General features: G+C 39.0%; 2 protein-coding genes across 3 annotated transcripts in view; one reads left to right on the forward strand and one right to left on the reverse strand.

Annotated features, from left to right (window-relative positions):
* The first annotated feature begins 4937 nt into the window (after window positions 1-4937).
* LOC117456429 (putative cytochrome P450 120) overlaps window positions 4938-17989 on the forward strand; it is an 88464-nt gene continuing 75412 nt past the window's right edge. Inside the window, exons 1-2 of one of the 2 annotated variants that reach the window (XM_034096315.2) lie at window positions 4938-5023; window positions 6360-6420. The gene's annotated coding sequence lies outside the window, so the exon portion shown is untranslated. The remainder of the gene's footprint in view (window positions 5024-6359; window positions 6421-17989) is intronic. The other variant, XM_071204972.1, reaches the window with a different exon arrangement.
* The window catches only part of LOC117456428 (5-hydroxytryptamine receptor 4), a 57335-nt gene continuing 47189 nt past the window's right edge, over window positions 7844-17989 (reverse strand). The window contains exon 7 of the mRNA XM_034096313.1: window positions 7844-9567. Within this exon, the coding sequence (XP_033952204.1) occupies window positions 9477-9567 (91 nt within the window). The 3' untranslated portion in view covers window positions 7844-9476. The remainder of the gene's footprint in view (window positions 9568-17989) is intronic.

Consider the following 17989-nt stretch of genomic DNA (forward strand, 5'->3'; position numbering starts at 1 on the left):
TGAATTTAGTGATGAGTACCCAAAGGTTGTGCAGTGTTCCGCGAAGAGGAGCAATGATTACACAACTTATTTCCGACTCAAAGTAATGTTTAAGTTCAAACGTAACTGAAAACCAGCTAAATATTAACCTCTGTGCCAACACAAGGTTTTTTAGTTTCATCGATAAATTAAATCTAATTATTATATACATTTTTTTAATTTATTTTTTATTTTTATATACTTTATTAATCCCCGTGGCGAAATTGTTTCTCTGCATTTGACCCATCCTAGTGTTGAGCAGTGTGCTGCCATTTCTTTTTTTCCTCTATTGCAGCTTGACGAGCAGCAGCAGCTAGTGATGTTACGTATTGCGCCGAGGCTTCGGAGCGTGTGTCGAGTAATCCCCGAAGCTTTTTGTGAAGCATGTATCGAGGCTTGTATCGTTTTGGGCCAGTGACGTCATCGATGACAAACGAAGCCTCGCTGCCTGTCGACACCACGTGACTGCTTCAGGAAGCGATTCAGATCGGTTGAACCGTTGAACCCATACAGTCTATGGTTGAACCAGAGCCATATAATAGAAGAGTTACGACAACGGAAGTCCAAAAACGGTTATCGTCACGTGGTTCATGTAGACGAGGATCGTTCCCCGGAAGTTCATGGCGGGCAATGTGAATGCATTGATAACAGGAGATAGAACTACGATTTTTGGTCATTATTAGTGAATAAAGGTTTTGATTTGCAATATTTATACAACAAATCGATATGTGAATGTATTTACATCAATATGTTTTAAAAAATAAAATAGAATTTGATAATATTAAGTGATAATATTAGGATTAGTGTGAACAACTAGTTTACATGTTAAGCTAACAGTGCCTTGGTTAAAGAGCCTGTTGCTGTTTATTTATAGCTTTGAATTCTTTAAAACCAATATTATCTTCTTAAACTTGTATGGTAGTCAGGAGCATCACTTTCTAATGTTTATTGATATATTTAGAGGGGATCTAAAGTAATGCTTTAAAATTCAGATTAGATTAATCTCTACCATTTTCTTAAATGCATGGTAGTTTCAGTAATCCCATGGTAATTGAGGATACAAGTTATCTAAATGACTAATGTCATCTTTATGGCTTTCAGAAAGGACAGGAGACCGACAGGTGACTATCAAAGGACTAGCAGCGGCAGCATGATGATGATGATGTTAAATGTGTTGTTTTAGGAACATCCATTGCAAATACATGGAATTCAATAAACATTGAATAGCATATCATGCAGTTTGTCGGTGCCTTTTCCTCCGTGTTGTCCTGGTTTGCTGTGCTGCCTCCTAGTCGCCACCATGGTTTGCTGTGCTGCCTGGGGATGTTCAAATCGCTCCGAGAAAGGAATACGAATGTACGGCTTCCCCACTGACACAGAGCGGAAGAAAAATGGCTGGCTCAAGTCAGCAGGAGCAATTTCACGACCAACAGCAAAAAAATATGTGATGTAATTATATAGAAACACTGCATTTGCACTTTTTCACAAAACGAAAACCACACCATTGGGAAAGCTTAATGTTTTGTTTAATACAAAAAAACAGGGAAAGGCTTGAAAAACACTGAGAGTTGAGACTCAGGGTGCAGGGTGAGGGTCTCAGTGCAGGTATTCAGGCTCCATTGAATCCCCCTCTGGTTCTTGTGCTGAAAGAGGGAGTAACAGAGAAGGGCCCCTGCACCACGATTCACCCCGGGACCTGTATCTACAAAGCCCATAACTCATGATCACAGCTATAGTGTGAAAGGTGATACAGGTATAATAAGTATGAACTCTTAGTAACAAAAGCAATATTTCTTATTTTTAAGTGGTATAATATTTAAAATGTTCGAAAATGTACAGTGCCATGTCTTCTACTTATATTAGTCTCAAAGATTGAGGGAAGAAGGGATGAGGAGACTGAGAGAAAGGAAAGTGAGGGTGAAGAAAGAGAGGACATGGCTAGTGAGGAGAGACAGGGAGGGCGGACACCACCCACTCAGCCAGCAGCCAGTCAGCATACGAGGGAACCAGCAGCCAGTCAGCATACGAGGGAACCAGCAGCCAGTCAGCATACGAGGGAACCAGCAGCCAGTCAGCATACGAGAGAACCAGCAGCCAGTCAGCATACGAGGGAACCAGCAGCCAGTCAGCATACGAGGGAACCAGCAGCCAGTCAAACAGATCTATTAAAACAATTAAAGAGAAAATTAAAGAGCCAAGAAGGAATCACCAAAAAAGCAAAGGCTGCACTAAGAAAAAGCAGGAAGGAAAATGCAGCTCTCAAGACAACAATGAAAATTAGGGACAAGAAATATAAGAAAACGTTTTCAAAAGACCAACTTAAGGCATTAGGCAGACTCACCACAAAGAGGATGAAATGGAGCAATGAGACAATTAAGAAGGCTTTAAAAATTCGCTTTGCGAGCGGACCAACGGGTTACAAAACTCTGCAGGAATTGAAGATTCCCCTTCCAGGAATAAGGTCACTGCAAAGAAGGATGCAATGTGTTAAGTTTGAGCCTGGTGTGTTGACAGAGGTCTTTGATTTCCTAAAATTGAAGGCAGATCGATTGACAGACCTTGAAAGGGAGTGTGTGTTGACCTTGGATGAAATGGCAATCACACCAAGTGTGGAGTTAGACATGATTATGTATGGTGATGTGACTTTACCAGGTCACACAGGGGTGGCAACACATGCTTGTGTGTTTATGTTGGCTGGAAACACAACACGGTGGAAGCAAGTAGTGGCATATCATTACACTGGCAATTCTACCAATGGAGCAGAGTACAGGCCAATCATTATTGATATAATACAGAGGGCAGCATCCATAGGGCTACATGTGCTTGATGTCACCACCGAAATGGGTAGCCCTAACCGAGCCATGTGGAAATCCTTTGGGGTGGACCAAAATAAAACATCGGTGCCACATCCAGCAACACCAGACAGGCAGCTTTATTTCATGCCCGATGTCCCACATCTGGTAAAAATGGAGTAAGAGAGGGACTTGAAAAACCTTGGTGGCTCTCTACTCATGTTGTTACAGTTGTCTTGGTTACAGCTCTCAAGTTTTTTTTTTGTTGCCATTTCCACATCTTTAGAAAATATGAAATAAAAAATTGAAGTGAAATCAACCTCTTCTCTGGAGAACAAACTTTGATTTCTCTGTCTTGTGAGTTTGCAGTCTTGCAGTTTTGCTCCTCCACCTGTAACATCACTGCCCCTCCACCTGCCATACAGTAGGTTACTAACAAGATTACTTATATAATACAGTGATATAATACATGTTTAGTATGCTTACTTATATAAAACAGTAGTATTAAACTTACCTTGTGTTTTCACTCTCACTTAAGACCCTCTCCCTTTGCCATCAATCCAAAATCAGCTGAGCTGCAACATTATACAGACAGGTAATAATCAACATAATCACAAGGACACAATATGGCTCTGCTAAAAACACTCACTCTTACATGCACCAAAGTTATATTTATCTAATATTTAACTCCCTCCACCCCCGCATACAATCCCGTTTAGAAGCCCCTCTTCTCTAATTCAACAACGTTGGACCAAATAGACATTAAGAGAACGGAATTTACAATTAAAAGTTCAACGTGTGTTGCTAACTTGCTTCGGTATCCTAGCTTAATCTGTTATCTGTAAATGTTCCCTAAATCTACTAATTTAGGGATAATCCACTGACATCCTTTAATACACATGTTAATTTGAATCAGATGTACTGATAATATCCGCAATATAAATCTTTAAACTTCTTCTTACCTTTAAAAGTCCGTCACGAACGGTGTATTATGCTGCAACTCTACAGCTCTGCTAGCCTTGGCGCTAACTTCCGGGGAACGATTGAGAGGCTCCACGATCCGCCATTTCTGTAAAAAAGTGGTCCATTGGAGTGAACGGAGATGTCGTAACTCTTCTATTATATGGCTCTGGGTTGAACCACAACGCTCATAATACCCATGGATGTATAACAAGAACCATATTACCCCTCCTGTACCCGGGCCCGGTGACATGATGGAATTAAGAGAGCTCAGACCCTCACTTATATAGAGGTCGGAACATGTCATAAGTATAAATGGATGCAAGCATAAATAAATGTAGGAATAAAATCATCAATATAAACATCAATAAATACAGGAATACATATCTTGCAGTGTTTTCAGGGAGCTTTAGTGTGTGTGCTGTGGCTCAGCTGGAAAGCAGTTGACTCATGACCGCAGGGTCCCTGGTTCAACGACTGAACAATACATATTTTTTTGTTGTTTATAAAAGCTACAGCTAAATGAGATAATGTAGTTAATAACTGTATTCTTTGATATGGTTTAGCCTTTCTCAGGCTACAATAAGTTTATGAATATTATTAAGGAATACAAATCCCTCTTTGCAATGTGTACCCGCCTCCTTAGGCTTTTCAATCACAATCATTAAACTGGAATAAATACAATATTGTTAACATGAAAATATGATTTAATGTTCGTTGTTTAGAGGTATTCTAAGGCTTTACTCATTGGGGACTCGGTATGACAGAGCACACTGTTGAGATGTCCAATCTGCCTGTTTTACACACTTTGACCAACAGGGGGTTTGTGTTCAAATGAAGCCCATGATGAAGCCTCATCAGATGAACCCTTTTGCGAACCAATTGGCTCAAAAGCCTCAAAGCTTCATAAGGCTTCGGCTGAAGTCGAATAGTCCATTTAGCTTAGGAACCTTCCTAAAGGAGTGAAATGACCCGGAAGTCCCTCAGTGGCAGCCATGATAAGTGCCGTTCGAATTCTCTAGAATGATGAGAATGAAAGGAAAGGAGGTTTCAAACTTCCTTTATCACCTCTTTTAGCTTAGGAACCACTGGATCTCCCTTGACGAGAGGAGAGGAGAAAATGCTGCCCCACAATGCATTGCAGCCGCAGCATTTGCCGTCACACAACAGTCGGCCGTTCACGGAAACAACCGATTATGAGAAATGATATCATGAAAGTTACGGTGCTTATTAAGCATTTTAAAACGTATGTGGTAAGTTGCCAAAGTGCTTTGTTTTGAACATTCATCAGTATTATAATCAAAAAGAGAAATATGAACGTTAGTTTTTACTGAAATGATCAAATAAAGTCAACATTTCACAGTCTTCACTGAGCTGTGTGGGGTTTGTTCAACTTTTAAAAGATGTTTGAATGGTGATATACACAGTGATAGATGTTAAGGACTAACGTTTATAATAAATACATTTGTATTGATTTTAAGATCTTTTCATAGTTCATACAATCTTTGGGATCATTAGTATTAATGTGGACTGGAGGGAGAGGGAGACGAGCAGAAGTTTCACTTTCCTTTTTTATTTCAATTCCAACTTTGGTCATGAAGAATATGTTTCTCTGTTGTCCACGTTCATAAAGCAAAGCAGCAGCATCAAAGCACGGTGCAGAGTCTCTAGATGACTTTACAGTAGTCCCTCCTTCTTATTAAACATCCATGTTGTAGTCCGCTGTATAGAAAACTGTGGTTTCCATAGTTTCCCCACAGCAGCAGACGCACACAATGACGTCCGCTGGCGCATCATAAACACGTCGGATAGTGAAAGTGCATTCGGATTCTCTAAAGTACCGCAGTCTCTTCTCCTAAGTCCTTTTGAATTCTCCTATCCACTATCCCTTAACCCCGTGACGTTTCACTCAGAGGTCAAGGAATAGACGATAGGGTTAGAACTTAGGAGCTGATTTTTAAACTATCCGACTGCAGCCCTGATCTCGCCATCACTAGCAGCAGCTGTTTCCATTTCTGCTCAGCTGCATTGATTGCTCATTGATTGCACCTGTGTCAAGTACATTTAAGTAGACCTGAAACCAGCTGAGGACTGAACCAACCAGTAGGTTTACACATAGGAGGAATTTGCTCTATACAGTATGGTGCATACAAAGACACAGAAAGAAGAATACTTGGCAAACATTTTTTTTTTTTTAAATATGACAGCTATTTAAAACAACTATTTTATGACTATTATAACAAATGAACAACATATATACAAAATATAATTAGGTGAGAAACTGAGTACAATCAAATATAATAAAATATGACAAATACTACAAGGTTTGCCATTGACAAATAGGGGCAATTTAAATGCATTACTTTGCACGTTTTTAAAACATTTGACATTTACTTTTCAGAAAAAAAAACAGCAATAAAACTAAAAAAGCATACAAATAAATGTTATGTAGTAGCACAGTGTGTCACACAATTCTAACACTTCTATAGTTGTTAATTAGGCCTTTCACACAGCAGACAGCGTGTTTGGTCAAATTGTAAGACAAGCCCAGACACTGATAACACTAACGACTGCTTTGTTCTTCTCAAGAGTCCCAGTGATCCATGACTGTGAGCCACACACGGTGCCCCTAAACTAAAGCAGCTACATGGTATGTTTACACCTCTTCTTTTCCTATTAGACATGTCATCTGAATACTGTGACAAAAGCCTGAAAGAGGAGTGGAGAGCAAACGGTAATTTTAGTTGCTAGTGTTCTTGCTACATCTAGTGGTAGTGAGGAGACAAGCAGGTAGGATTGTAGAGTTGACCATTACACACACACTTGGAGAAGCAATCTGTTTTTCAGGAGAAACACCTTCCTTAGCTTTTTCTATGGGAACCATCCTGAACCTGGCCTGATTAGGGTTTGTTAAGGCTGGCTTCTTACCTTCAACTGGAAGGACATTAGAAATAATTGACCTTGGAGACTCTCTTTAATGGATTAAAGACTATATTTAGACAGGAAAAACTAACATGCAGCTGCTCATAGAAGGATGACATATTGGCCATGTGTCTCATGCAGTTAAAAATGAATTTCTGTTCCTGTGTTAACATCCAAATAATCTCAGAGCCAGGACGAATTTAGAAAGCCCAGGTCAAGCACTGGAACTTCTGCACTACGAGATCTTTATGCTTTCAGACGGTAAACCCAGGGAGATTGTGTTGGATTCAGTGATTACAGAATAATGAATTCCTCCTGTGGATTCTCCCTGGGCTTAATGGGCAGCAGACTCAGGCGTCAGCACCAATCAATCCGGAAAATCAGCTCGGAGATTGTTTTTGAGCGGCGTAGAGATGATTGGGGATAATCGCGTTTGCTGCAACTAAATGGGCTTCCTGACGAGGTGCTTTGTTTGTAATGGCCGCCAACAGTAATACAGGCTTGTTAAAAACACACAGAATATATTAGTTTTTGCTTGATGCTCATGTTATCTTATTAAATACAGAGCTCAAGCTATGATGTGTTAATTGTCAACAACAGTGTGAAAAGACCAAAATAGTTATCTAACTGCCTACATTTGGGAAAGTGTATTAGGTTCAGTTGACGAGACATGGGTATTCTTTCATCAAGTCTGACTAGTGCTAGGCAGTGGTTCTAAAAATAGAGATTTGGCCCCTCCAAAATAAATTATGTCGGTCATGATTTTCTTTTCATATTTATGTGTATTTGTTTTAAGTAAATAAAGATGTTACACTTGAAGAGCGATGCTGTTCGCCGAAAGGTTGCTTTCAAAAAAATGTGGGTCACTTTAAACACCATGAAATTCCAGAATGCTGTAGAGCTCTGCTGTTTACGGGTAAAATACAACTGATATCTACGATACTTTTGTCTGTGTGTGTGTGTGTGTGAATGTTGCTGCTGGATGTGTAATTAGGCAACGTTTTGCTAGCAGATTCGTCTGAGATAACAATATGATAATATAGTGTACAGTTCAATGAGGAATACATATACCACAGACTCAAGTGTTGAAATCTGGAGAAATTAGCATAAGCCACATTTTATAGACCCAACATGAATCAATTAACACCAAATTATTGTCAAATTCTCTGTTTATTCATCATCTCCATTGCATGGAACAAAGATGAAGTACAGGGCACAGTGGACTATTAAAAGTTGTCACATTGTAACAAGACACCGTTCACATCAACATATCTGAACCCTGGAGGTTGTGCATTAAAAATAAAAAGGAAAGATGGTGAGTTTAGTTTACTGTTGTTTTCTGAGGCAGAGATGCATTGAGAAATTGAAATTAAAATGTGAGAGTGTAGGCTGCTGCAGTATCACACCTCTGTGTGTCGATCTCATGAACGTGTTGTGATTGACAGCCAGAGGGAGACAGACCGGTTCAGATATGTAAACTGAGCTTCAAACATCAGAGGAAAGCTGTGTTATAAAGGCATTTTGAAATACCTCTGAGTAAGTTTAACAGGTCACCAGTGCTGCCAAAACTAAAAGAGTATCTCCCAACACTGCAGGTCTAAGTATCTTTGTCTATAAATCTGTACATAATTAGATGAACTTTGTCTGTATTTAGTGCTTTTGGACACTTTTTATTCATTGTTTTTGTTTTTTTCCTTACCTTGGACAAAACAGGGCCAGATCAGAGCTCAGGAGAGTGAATATTGACCCCTAGTGGTCAAATACAACTTAATTTAAAACCCAGTTAGCGCTAGAGTCTTTACTCCATTGACATCAGTCTTTTATATTCACCTTGGCTTGAGCCAGATTCAGCCACTTTTCAAAATGAAATGTCCACAATTGTTTTAATGTTCAGTTGCATTTCTTGTATGTTTTTTCAGTGCAGTAATACCATGTCTTAATAATTTAATAACTTAACAAACTTGTCAATTTAGCTTCATGCAGGAGGAGTGATTTAATACTGGCAACCAAGCTTTCCAACCCGCTGCAGTGATGTAACAAACCAACATTTGACTGATCTCGGACAGAGATGCAACACATTTAAGACTTTCTACCTACAGAGGAAAGTGCAACAATAATTTAAATGCCTTGAAATGATCAGATCATTGTTTCGCCACAAGGGTCAACAATGATACAACCATTTTGATACATGCTTTATTTCATCACAAACTACTGGGACGTCATTGATTCTCTGCTACTTCAGCATGGGATATGAAACGAAGAATATAAATAAAAACTTTGGACATTACATTCAGCAGTTTCAGAGTGCCGTCGGTGCTGGTACAATACAAGAATTCAAACTGCTGCACAATCAAATGTAATCTAAAGACACCTAAAGACACCTGTATGAGCATTATCATAGAGGTTAAAAAGCAGTTGTGTTAGCCAGAGCTTTGCTTGTAGTCTGCTGCAGTTTTTCTGGACCGTTGCCCTCATGTTTCCAATCGCAACATTTCAACAGTTCTTTTAGGTTTTAGATAGAGGCCCGGGGAACATATTGGCAGTATGTTTTGTTCCATGGACACATTTACTCTTCAACTGTCCCTTTTGTTCTGGCACCGAAATGCTCCAATATTTCACCAAAAGTCAGATCTGCACTTTTCTGATGACCAGTAATAGCGCCTCTAGTCCCGGACAGCATCAACATGTTTTAAAAAAAAAGTCATATGAGGATGCTGATCCTAGAGTTCTTATCCATGTGAGACCACCTCCTTATAAACAGGTCCTAGTTGGCTGCTTTTTTACTCATAGAGTCCCAACAGAGTCCTGGGACTGCTCGTTGGCCAGTATCGTTCGCCCATTGTCACTGTAGCTCCGGTTTGGCAGAAAGGACAATCTGAAAAAGAGACAAAGACTTTTTAAATAATATTGATTAAAAAGGTCTGATTGATATAGAAAAAGGGGTTAAGTTTAAGCCAGAGACTGTTGAATCATAGCTGTGGTAGAAATAAGCCAGTGGGAATGGAAAAGAAAGGAGGCATGGGAAATTAGTAGAGCGGGAACTTCTGTTGGCATTCTTCTCAAAGTGGGAAGTCCTTGCGGAGGAAGGAGGAAGAAGAGGAAGAGGAGGGAGACAGAAAAAAAGGCTGTTTCTAAAACACAAAGAGGACAATAATGATACAAAATTGGCAAAAGGACATTATTACATTTCAATGGTGCACCTTGCCTCCCAAGGCGTCGTCATCACACCTACAGCAGAAAGATTTGGAGAGTGGTTATACCTATTACTTTAATCCAATCGACTAAATCCCAGTACAAATAGAAACCCTTAACTCAGTCTAATATCACCTAAAGCAGGGGTACTCAAATACAAATCTTAAAGGTCCAAAATAAATGTTTCAATAAGACAAAGGTCCGTTTATTACGGTCATTCAAACTTTTAAACAATTGCAACAAGATTCTTAACACGAGGTTGCAAAAACAAAAATAATCTATATGCAGCAGTTTCCATTGTTATTGTGTCTGTGCTTGACCCCTCAGAGTCGCAGTGTAAGAGCTGCAGTTATGAATAAAGGCAGCTGCACTCTTTTTCATTCAGCATTCCCATTATTGCTTTATAAATGTCTTCCCCCCTTGTGTGTCCACTGAGGTTCGTCAGGCCCAACACATCTTCAACAAACTCCCCCTTTGCCTCATCATAAAAACTCACAAACACCAGCAACTGAGCATTGTCAGTGGTGTCAGTGGACTCACCCACAGCTAAGGAAATGCACTGTGCATTTTTTATTCCATCACAAAGCTGATTAATCAAATCACCAGCCAGTATTTATGTTCTTCTGGTTGCTGTGGAATCTGAGAGGGGCATTTGCTTGATTTGACCTGTTATTTCCTCTTTTTGCTTGCCTTCAACATGGTCTCCATCACTTCAGTCATGCATTCTTTTATACTTCAGTTATTATTCAGTGGAATGTCCTTACCTACTAACCTAGTTAAATCAAAGTGGTTACTTTTTTTTGGCTGGGCAGTGTAGTTTTACACACCGTCTTATTTGACTTCCTCAGGACTTAAAACTGTTTTTTGGGGGCAGACCCCCTCAAAGAAAAAAATATATTTACACACGTAAGGTCATCATCTTAATAGTTGTGTATGCTCATCCGTGAGCAGAGCATCAAGTTGAAGTGTATTACAGCTGAATGCGGCGATTACCATTTTGTTCAGCAAAACGCCTCACAAAAGTATTAAGATCAACAGCTTTAGTGCGTTTTGATTCAATGCTGAGTACAGCCAAACTGAGAGTGTCTTCTCTGTCAGTGTAGACCGCAAATACCTCATTCCTTCAGTGCTTGGGTCCGAATGCTTCTCGTTTTGCGCCGTCCCGTTCAAATGAAATCGCCGCCAATCATATGTCCACACTCGCGCCAGGACCGGGGGAGGGGTTACATGACGTGCATCTTGTGCATCTTGTGCTGCATTCACTTGCACTCGGACATTAGAGACTTTCTCTCATAAATGTCCGATGAGCGCTGTTTGCAGTCTATGGACATAGCGGATCATTTTGACTCGTTGCGTTGTGGCGATGTCTCACAGATAATACATATGAAAAGTATAATTTGTTCAGAGTCCAGAGACAGTTGTGGTTCGGTCCGGATCCGGACCGGAGTCCGTACTTTGAGGATGCCTGACCTAAAGAATATATCTAGGATTAAAAGACTAATGTCACAGCAGGATTTGGAAAAACTTGTCCATGCTTTTATCTTCAGTAGACTGGACTACTGGAATGGTGTCTTCACAGGTCTCACTAAAACATCTATTAGGAAGCTGCAGCTGATTCAGAACGCCGCTGCTCGAGTCCTCACTAACACTAAGAAAGTGGATCACATCACTCCTGTTCGAAGTCGTTACACTGGCTTCCTGTGTGTCAAAGAATAGATTTCAAAACACTGCTGCTGGTTTATAAAGCACTGAATGGTTTAGGCCCAAAATACATTTCTGACCTCCTGCTAAATTATGAACCATCCAGATCTCTCAGGTCTTCAGGGACTGGTCAGCTTTCTGTTCCCAGAGTCAGAACTAAACATGGAGAAGCAGCGTTCAGTTATTATGCTCCAAATATCTGGAACAAACTCCCAGAAACCTGCAGGTCCGCTGCAACTCTGACTACTTTTAAATCCAGGCTGAAGACTTTTCTTTTTGTCGCAGCTTTTAATTGAACAATTCATATCTTAGACTGCACTGTAACTTTTATCCTTGTACTTTTTCTTTTAATGTTTAATTGAACTATTCATATCTTAGACTGCACTGTAACTTTTATCCATGTATTTTTTCTTTTAATGTTTATTTTATTAGCTTTTAATGACTGATTTTAAAGGCCATTTTCTTAATGTCTTTCATTTTTTGTAAAGCACTTTGAATTGCCTTGTGTTGAAAAGTGCTATATAAATAAACTTGCCTTGCCTTACCTGAAGGGGCAAAAAGTCCCTTATGAAGTAGGAGCATAATCTGTTCTTAACACAGAAGGACCTCATAAGCAGTGTATTACTAGCAGACACACACAGACAGACCTGAACAGAAGTCTGGGTATATTCCATCTGGTAAATTCCCAAGATTAGTTCTTATCAGACAATTTGAGACGCACGCACGTGCGCACGCACGCGCACACACACACACACACACACACACACACACACACACACACACACACACACACACACACACACACACACACACACACACACACACACACACACACACACACACACACACACACACACACACACACACACACACACACACACACACACACACACACACACACACACACACACACACACACACCATATTCTGTAGAGTGGGTGTGTTTACAGTCTAAACTAAAGGATGCCTGTCTGTCAGTCTGATTCAACACATTTCATAATAATATAAACTCACTTTGCCCAATAGCATGCCCTGTTGAGACAGTCCCTAATTTCAGCTCTTCAGTTTCCTGTCAAGACACGCACAGTATAAAGGTTTATCAGTGACAACAAGGTCAGAAGACCACCGCTCGTTCTTTATTTTACATGAATCTAGAAAATAACAGATGAAACGTTTTTAAGGATGAACAGTCAGTACGCCTTGAGGTTTTACATTTCGGGTCATTACCATCATCCTGCAGATTTGTATCCAGAGATCCTGACACTACTCTAGGCGATGAATTTAAGTCAACAACAAACGTCTGACAGCAACATCTGTCCTTACTGCCCTAAGGATATATGTTTATGAGTTTGTCACATTGCATTGAAGTCATCCCCAAATGTACCCTCCTGCTAAATACACTGTTGCCCATAATGTTGGAATAAATATATTTGACCTCTCCTCATGAAATGATTGTGTCAATGTGATTTATTATTGATAGATAAAGTTGATATCTTCTCAGAACTATTGATCAATCTCTTCCAAACATCACAGTGAAAAGTAAACCACAGTTAAAAGAGGAATGTGTCAAAAATGATTCCAACTTTATGGGAAACATAATAATAATAATAATAATTCACCATCAATTAATTGTCTTATTACAAGACCGGACACTTGACTGGACTTCAGAGGACATTAACACTTAAACAAGTTCAGGTTTAACATTGGAGTCCCAAACACTGCACATATCTTCCCTCTGAGGTTCATGCCAGCAGACTTTAACCACAGGCAGTGTGGCATTTAAAAACTAAAAGGCTTTTTTTCCTGCATTACAGGACATTCCCAGAGTAAATAATACGAGGGAAAAGAGTATAGGAATTTTCCCACGTGTTGAATCATCAATCTTATAACATCAATGTCATGAAGAAACCACAGACGTTTTGTCCAGAGATATTTCAGTGGTTATTCCCACCAGAGCTTTCCCTCATGTGTCTCCTCTAATCCGTCTGTCCAGATTTAGTGGAAAGCAGAAAGAGATTAAAGAGATTTCTCTTGCAATACATGTGAACTTGGTCATTTTCCATCATTATCTTTAGTTTGAGTGAAACGTCTTGTGAGGCTGCTGTCAATTATGATACAAATACAATCTTGCAGAAAAAGCCTCCTGCATCATCAGAAGGAGAGAAAGGAGAAACAACTTGTGAATGATGTGAACTTCTCTCATGGGAATCTTCAAATCTGTTTCTGTTTCTATTCTGACACGATAAGTACCATGGACAATGGAAGTAGAGACACATTAAACCCCATTTTTGGTGATTTGTTTCCAGAAATAGCCATTTATTGCCATTATTTAATAATCTCTCTACTGTTTTCAAAGATTTATTTTTATTTTTATTGCAGAATTGAAACGGGGAAACAGAGGGAATGACATGCGGCAAATAGTCCCTAGCTGGATTGTGTACCAAGCCCCAGTAAGAGGGCCTTTATCTCTACCAATTGAGCTATATGGCACATATATTGTGTTGGAGTCTGCCACTTACACACTGGGATCAAGTTAACAACAGAATGTAACCCCCATCAAACTGACGTTGCCAGCAGTACCTTTGTTTTCATAAATTACAGTTTTTGGCGTACGCTCTTCATTGTGTTTTTCTAGTGTTTTTAGATATGCATAAAAGTTCATATTAAGTATTAAATACTATCAACTTTTTAGAGCTTATATCTATTTTTTGGTGAATCAGTCGCAATGAATGCAATGTATCATCTAACACTGCCTTGACTGAGGCAAGTGCCACCCAGTTTTCTAGTCGGTCGACTGAGTCCGTTTACAAAATATTTGTTCACAAAAGATACGGCATCAGGTGTTGGTTAGTGGCTGGATCAACACAAGTCTTCTGTACTTTATCTGCCATTAACTTTTAAACACTGACTTCTTCAATCCACAAGCTTAAGGTCTCTCACTATAACCCTGTTTGGGTCGTTGAGAAGCAGCGCTCAGAAAGATAATCAGTGAGTTTGATCTGTGGCTGACTTCCAGTCTGACAAATTGAATAAGCAGATCCAAACACACATCAAAAACGACACGCTTAGGGAAACAATCATGAGAAGGAGGATATTTGGACTGCTAGATCATATTTAAATAGATTTTTGTGTTCTTTTGAGAGAGAAAAAGGGGGATTTAACTGACAGGAGGAATTCTGGATGAGTTTTTTTAAACTGTGTTTATTGCACTTTTGTAAGTTTACACCTGTGTGTATTTCCTCTTCTTCTGGCTGTGTGTTGTCAACAGTCTTCTGTGTAATATTTAAAAATGTAAATACACTGCCTTTTGCTATCATAAACGGATAATTCAGAAACATACATACAAATAATAACTCAATTTTAAGGTAGGCACTTCAATCTCGGTTGATCCACGTTTATTTTTTAATGACAACCATTTCCTTTTTTTGTGTCCGAGCTGCATTCAGTTTCTGTCTCTGTTTCTGTTTCATGTTATGAGTGTATTTAAATGCAGAAGCTAATTATGCCTAGAAATAAATATAATTAATCAATAAGACTATAATTACAGTATTCAGGTACACTCTGGTTGTTGCTGTCCAAACTCATAACAAGTCCTGCCTTTTACATTTTCACTTTCTACACCATTTGTGCTGTACTGCCTTTATTTATCCTTTCATCTGATCTGTTACAGTACGTGACGATAAGGTGGATCAACACAAGATACAGGAGAGGCTTGTGGTCCTTTTAATTTAGCGCTAATTTCATTCAGGGACAAATCAGATTTCTCTCTTATCTCCTCGCGTTGGGAGCTAAAGTAGCGAGGAGGGATCGCCGATGGGGGAAATTGATAGGACGTGTTTTCCCACAGCAACGCTGAGGATATCACTGGAGGAGAAACTTCTGCTCTTTCTAAGAAAGGCTCATTTTACACCTAACAAGGCGTACTACAGGTTTCACATGTTTCAGCTCATTGTATATTGAATACTGTACTTGGGGAACTTTTATCTAAACACATGAGGTAAAACACATAAACAGTCATACTTGAATTAATACTTGAATTAATACAGGAATATTGCATTAATCATGCATTTGTCAATTTAGGTGCGTAATGGCATCTACACTGTATGTGTTTGTACATTTATCCTAAATTCAGCAAAGTGAGCATTAGATAAAGATTATTTTGCATATTTAAATATTTCTTTTTTGAAAAATTGTCATACAAAAAGGATTCAACCTTTATGATAATACAGTAATAAACTTGGGACATTTCCCCCTGTAGTGTCTGCAGAATGTATGCCATTTTAATGGATGTTTTTTTTTACTCACACCCTGAGCCTGACAACTCAAATTCACTAGTACCTAGAAACTAAACGTACAAGTTAGTTCAAGGTCTGATTAAGTTAGCTCAAGGTCTGATTTACATGTATGGAATATTTGATTCATAAAATGTTTTGTATACTGTATGTTTATTTGTTGAAGTTCTTTTCAGATAAATGGATTTAACAAAAATAAAGATTTGACTCAAACTTGTTAACCTTGCTTTACCCAATGCTCACATTGCTGTTGAAGAAATGTATGCAAATTGGCACATATTAAATGAGAAAAATGCCTAATTTGCATTTTTAAACATAAAATGTCCCAAAATAAATATTTACTTTATAAAATATATGAAAAATCAAGACTTCAAACACAGTTTGAATTGATAGGACGTGTACAGACTGAAGCATTGGCTGGACACGCGAGGGAAATTAATTGGCTAATTGAATTCATAAGACGCTGTGGGATCTGGAAAAGTAAAACTTTCCCATGCAGCAAAATGTTTGGACGGGTCAACTGAGAGACGCAGGGTGCGATGTGGGACACAAGATTAAGTAAGCTGGATTTAGTTTTTATAACCAAAAAAGGTACTTTACTACGTTTGATTTGTTTTGACATGTTAGCTTGTGGACAGCAGGCCTTATCAATTATACATCAGAGGCTTTTAGAGACCCAGATATTTTACTTCCTCCTTTCACTACAAACAATGTTGCTTCCTCCCTTCTCAGTGAAATTAGTTTTGCTCCATGAAGTAAATGCATAAGATATGTGCTGCTGTCATCAAATTGAGTCATTCCCAATTAAAGAGACCCTTCCGGACACCAAACTGAATGAAAACTTTGAACAGACAGTCAGCACATAAATAGACAGTGCAATAAAACAAATTAAAAAACTCTGCGTAAACCAAGCATCAACACAGTATACAAACATACATATACATCCAAATATTAAATTGGTAAAAGGGTCCAGAGCCAAATTCATTCCTCCTTTAACATCGAAACATGTTCTGAGAAATCTCACTCTCCAATAGAGTGTCATTCCTTCCCATAAAAGAAAATATACTGACCACCCAAGTGACAAATGTACTCCAAATATGTGCTCCAGGATAACAACAATTCAGATGGCCAAAGAAAATACCTTATAGATTGAAGTTGTATCACAAACAGAGCTCTGAAAACAAACTTTGACTCTGACTGACCCAACCTCAAACGGCACGGTTCATCATGAATATACAATGTCCCGCGGCCCCTTCTGAGCGGGATCTGGGTTTCTGGGACAGAACATACTCTGCCTTTTATGTTTCTACTATTGAGCTGTGCTTGAAAAAGAAAGCAGTCATTCTGAAGGAATATTTTCATGCAATGACCTGACACCAAATCTCAGCTATGGAAGCCCCAAGGGGCAAGTGAGGGAAAAACTGTATTCTGGGGATCCATTTTCTTAGTCTTATATAACTGATTTTCTCTTCCATATTTAGGACTTAAGAACATGTTTCTTTCTGTTTTTTTGCCAGTGTCAATCAATCAATCAACCAACCAATCAATCAATCAATCAATCAATCAATCAATGTTTATTTATATAGCCCAATACAGTATATCACAAATGTTACATTTGTCTCAGTGGTCTTCACAGTGTGAAGTGTCAGTATTCCTAATAACGTTTTCATCTGTGTAAACATGTGTATTCTAGTGTAGTTCTATTTTCTGCCACAAGAGGCTGAATGTCCAACTACCCCTTGTTCTTATAGGATAAAAACATGTGTGTTGTTTAACAGTTGTAATACTCCATACGTTCAAATGACATGACAATAATGTTTTATTCACCTCGCAAAACATGTTCCCCCCCCAAAGCTCTTTCACAAATGAAACGCTCAACAAAGATCATAGAAAATGGATCATGAAACGTTTTTAAATTTAGAGTAATAGATAATACAGTAATACAGTAAAAACACGGACAGGCAACCATGGAGGAGTCATTCAAAGTGGGCACAAATGATAAGGACAGGTTGTTCAGGGGACACAGAGGATGAAGAGCACTACAGTGAGTGGGCTTCCTTTGAACAGGTGGGTTTTTAGTTGGGATTTGAATGTGGTGATTGTGTGGGACTG

The sequence above is a fragment of the Pseudochaenichthys georgianus genome, chromosome 12, assembly GCF_902827115.2.
Source record: "Pseudochaenichthys georgianus chromosome 12, fPseGeo1.2, whole genome shotgun sequence".
Classification (NCBI taxonomy): domain Eukaryota; kingdom Metazoa; phylum Chordata; class Actinopteri; order Perciformes; family Channichthyidae; genus Pseudochaenichthys; species Pseudochaenichthys georgianus.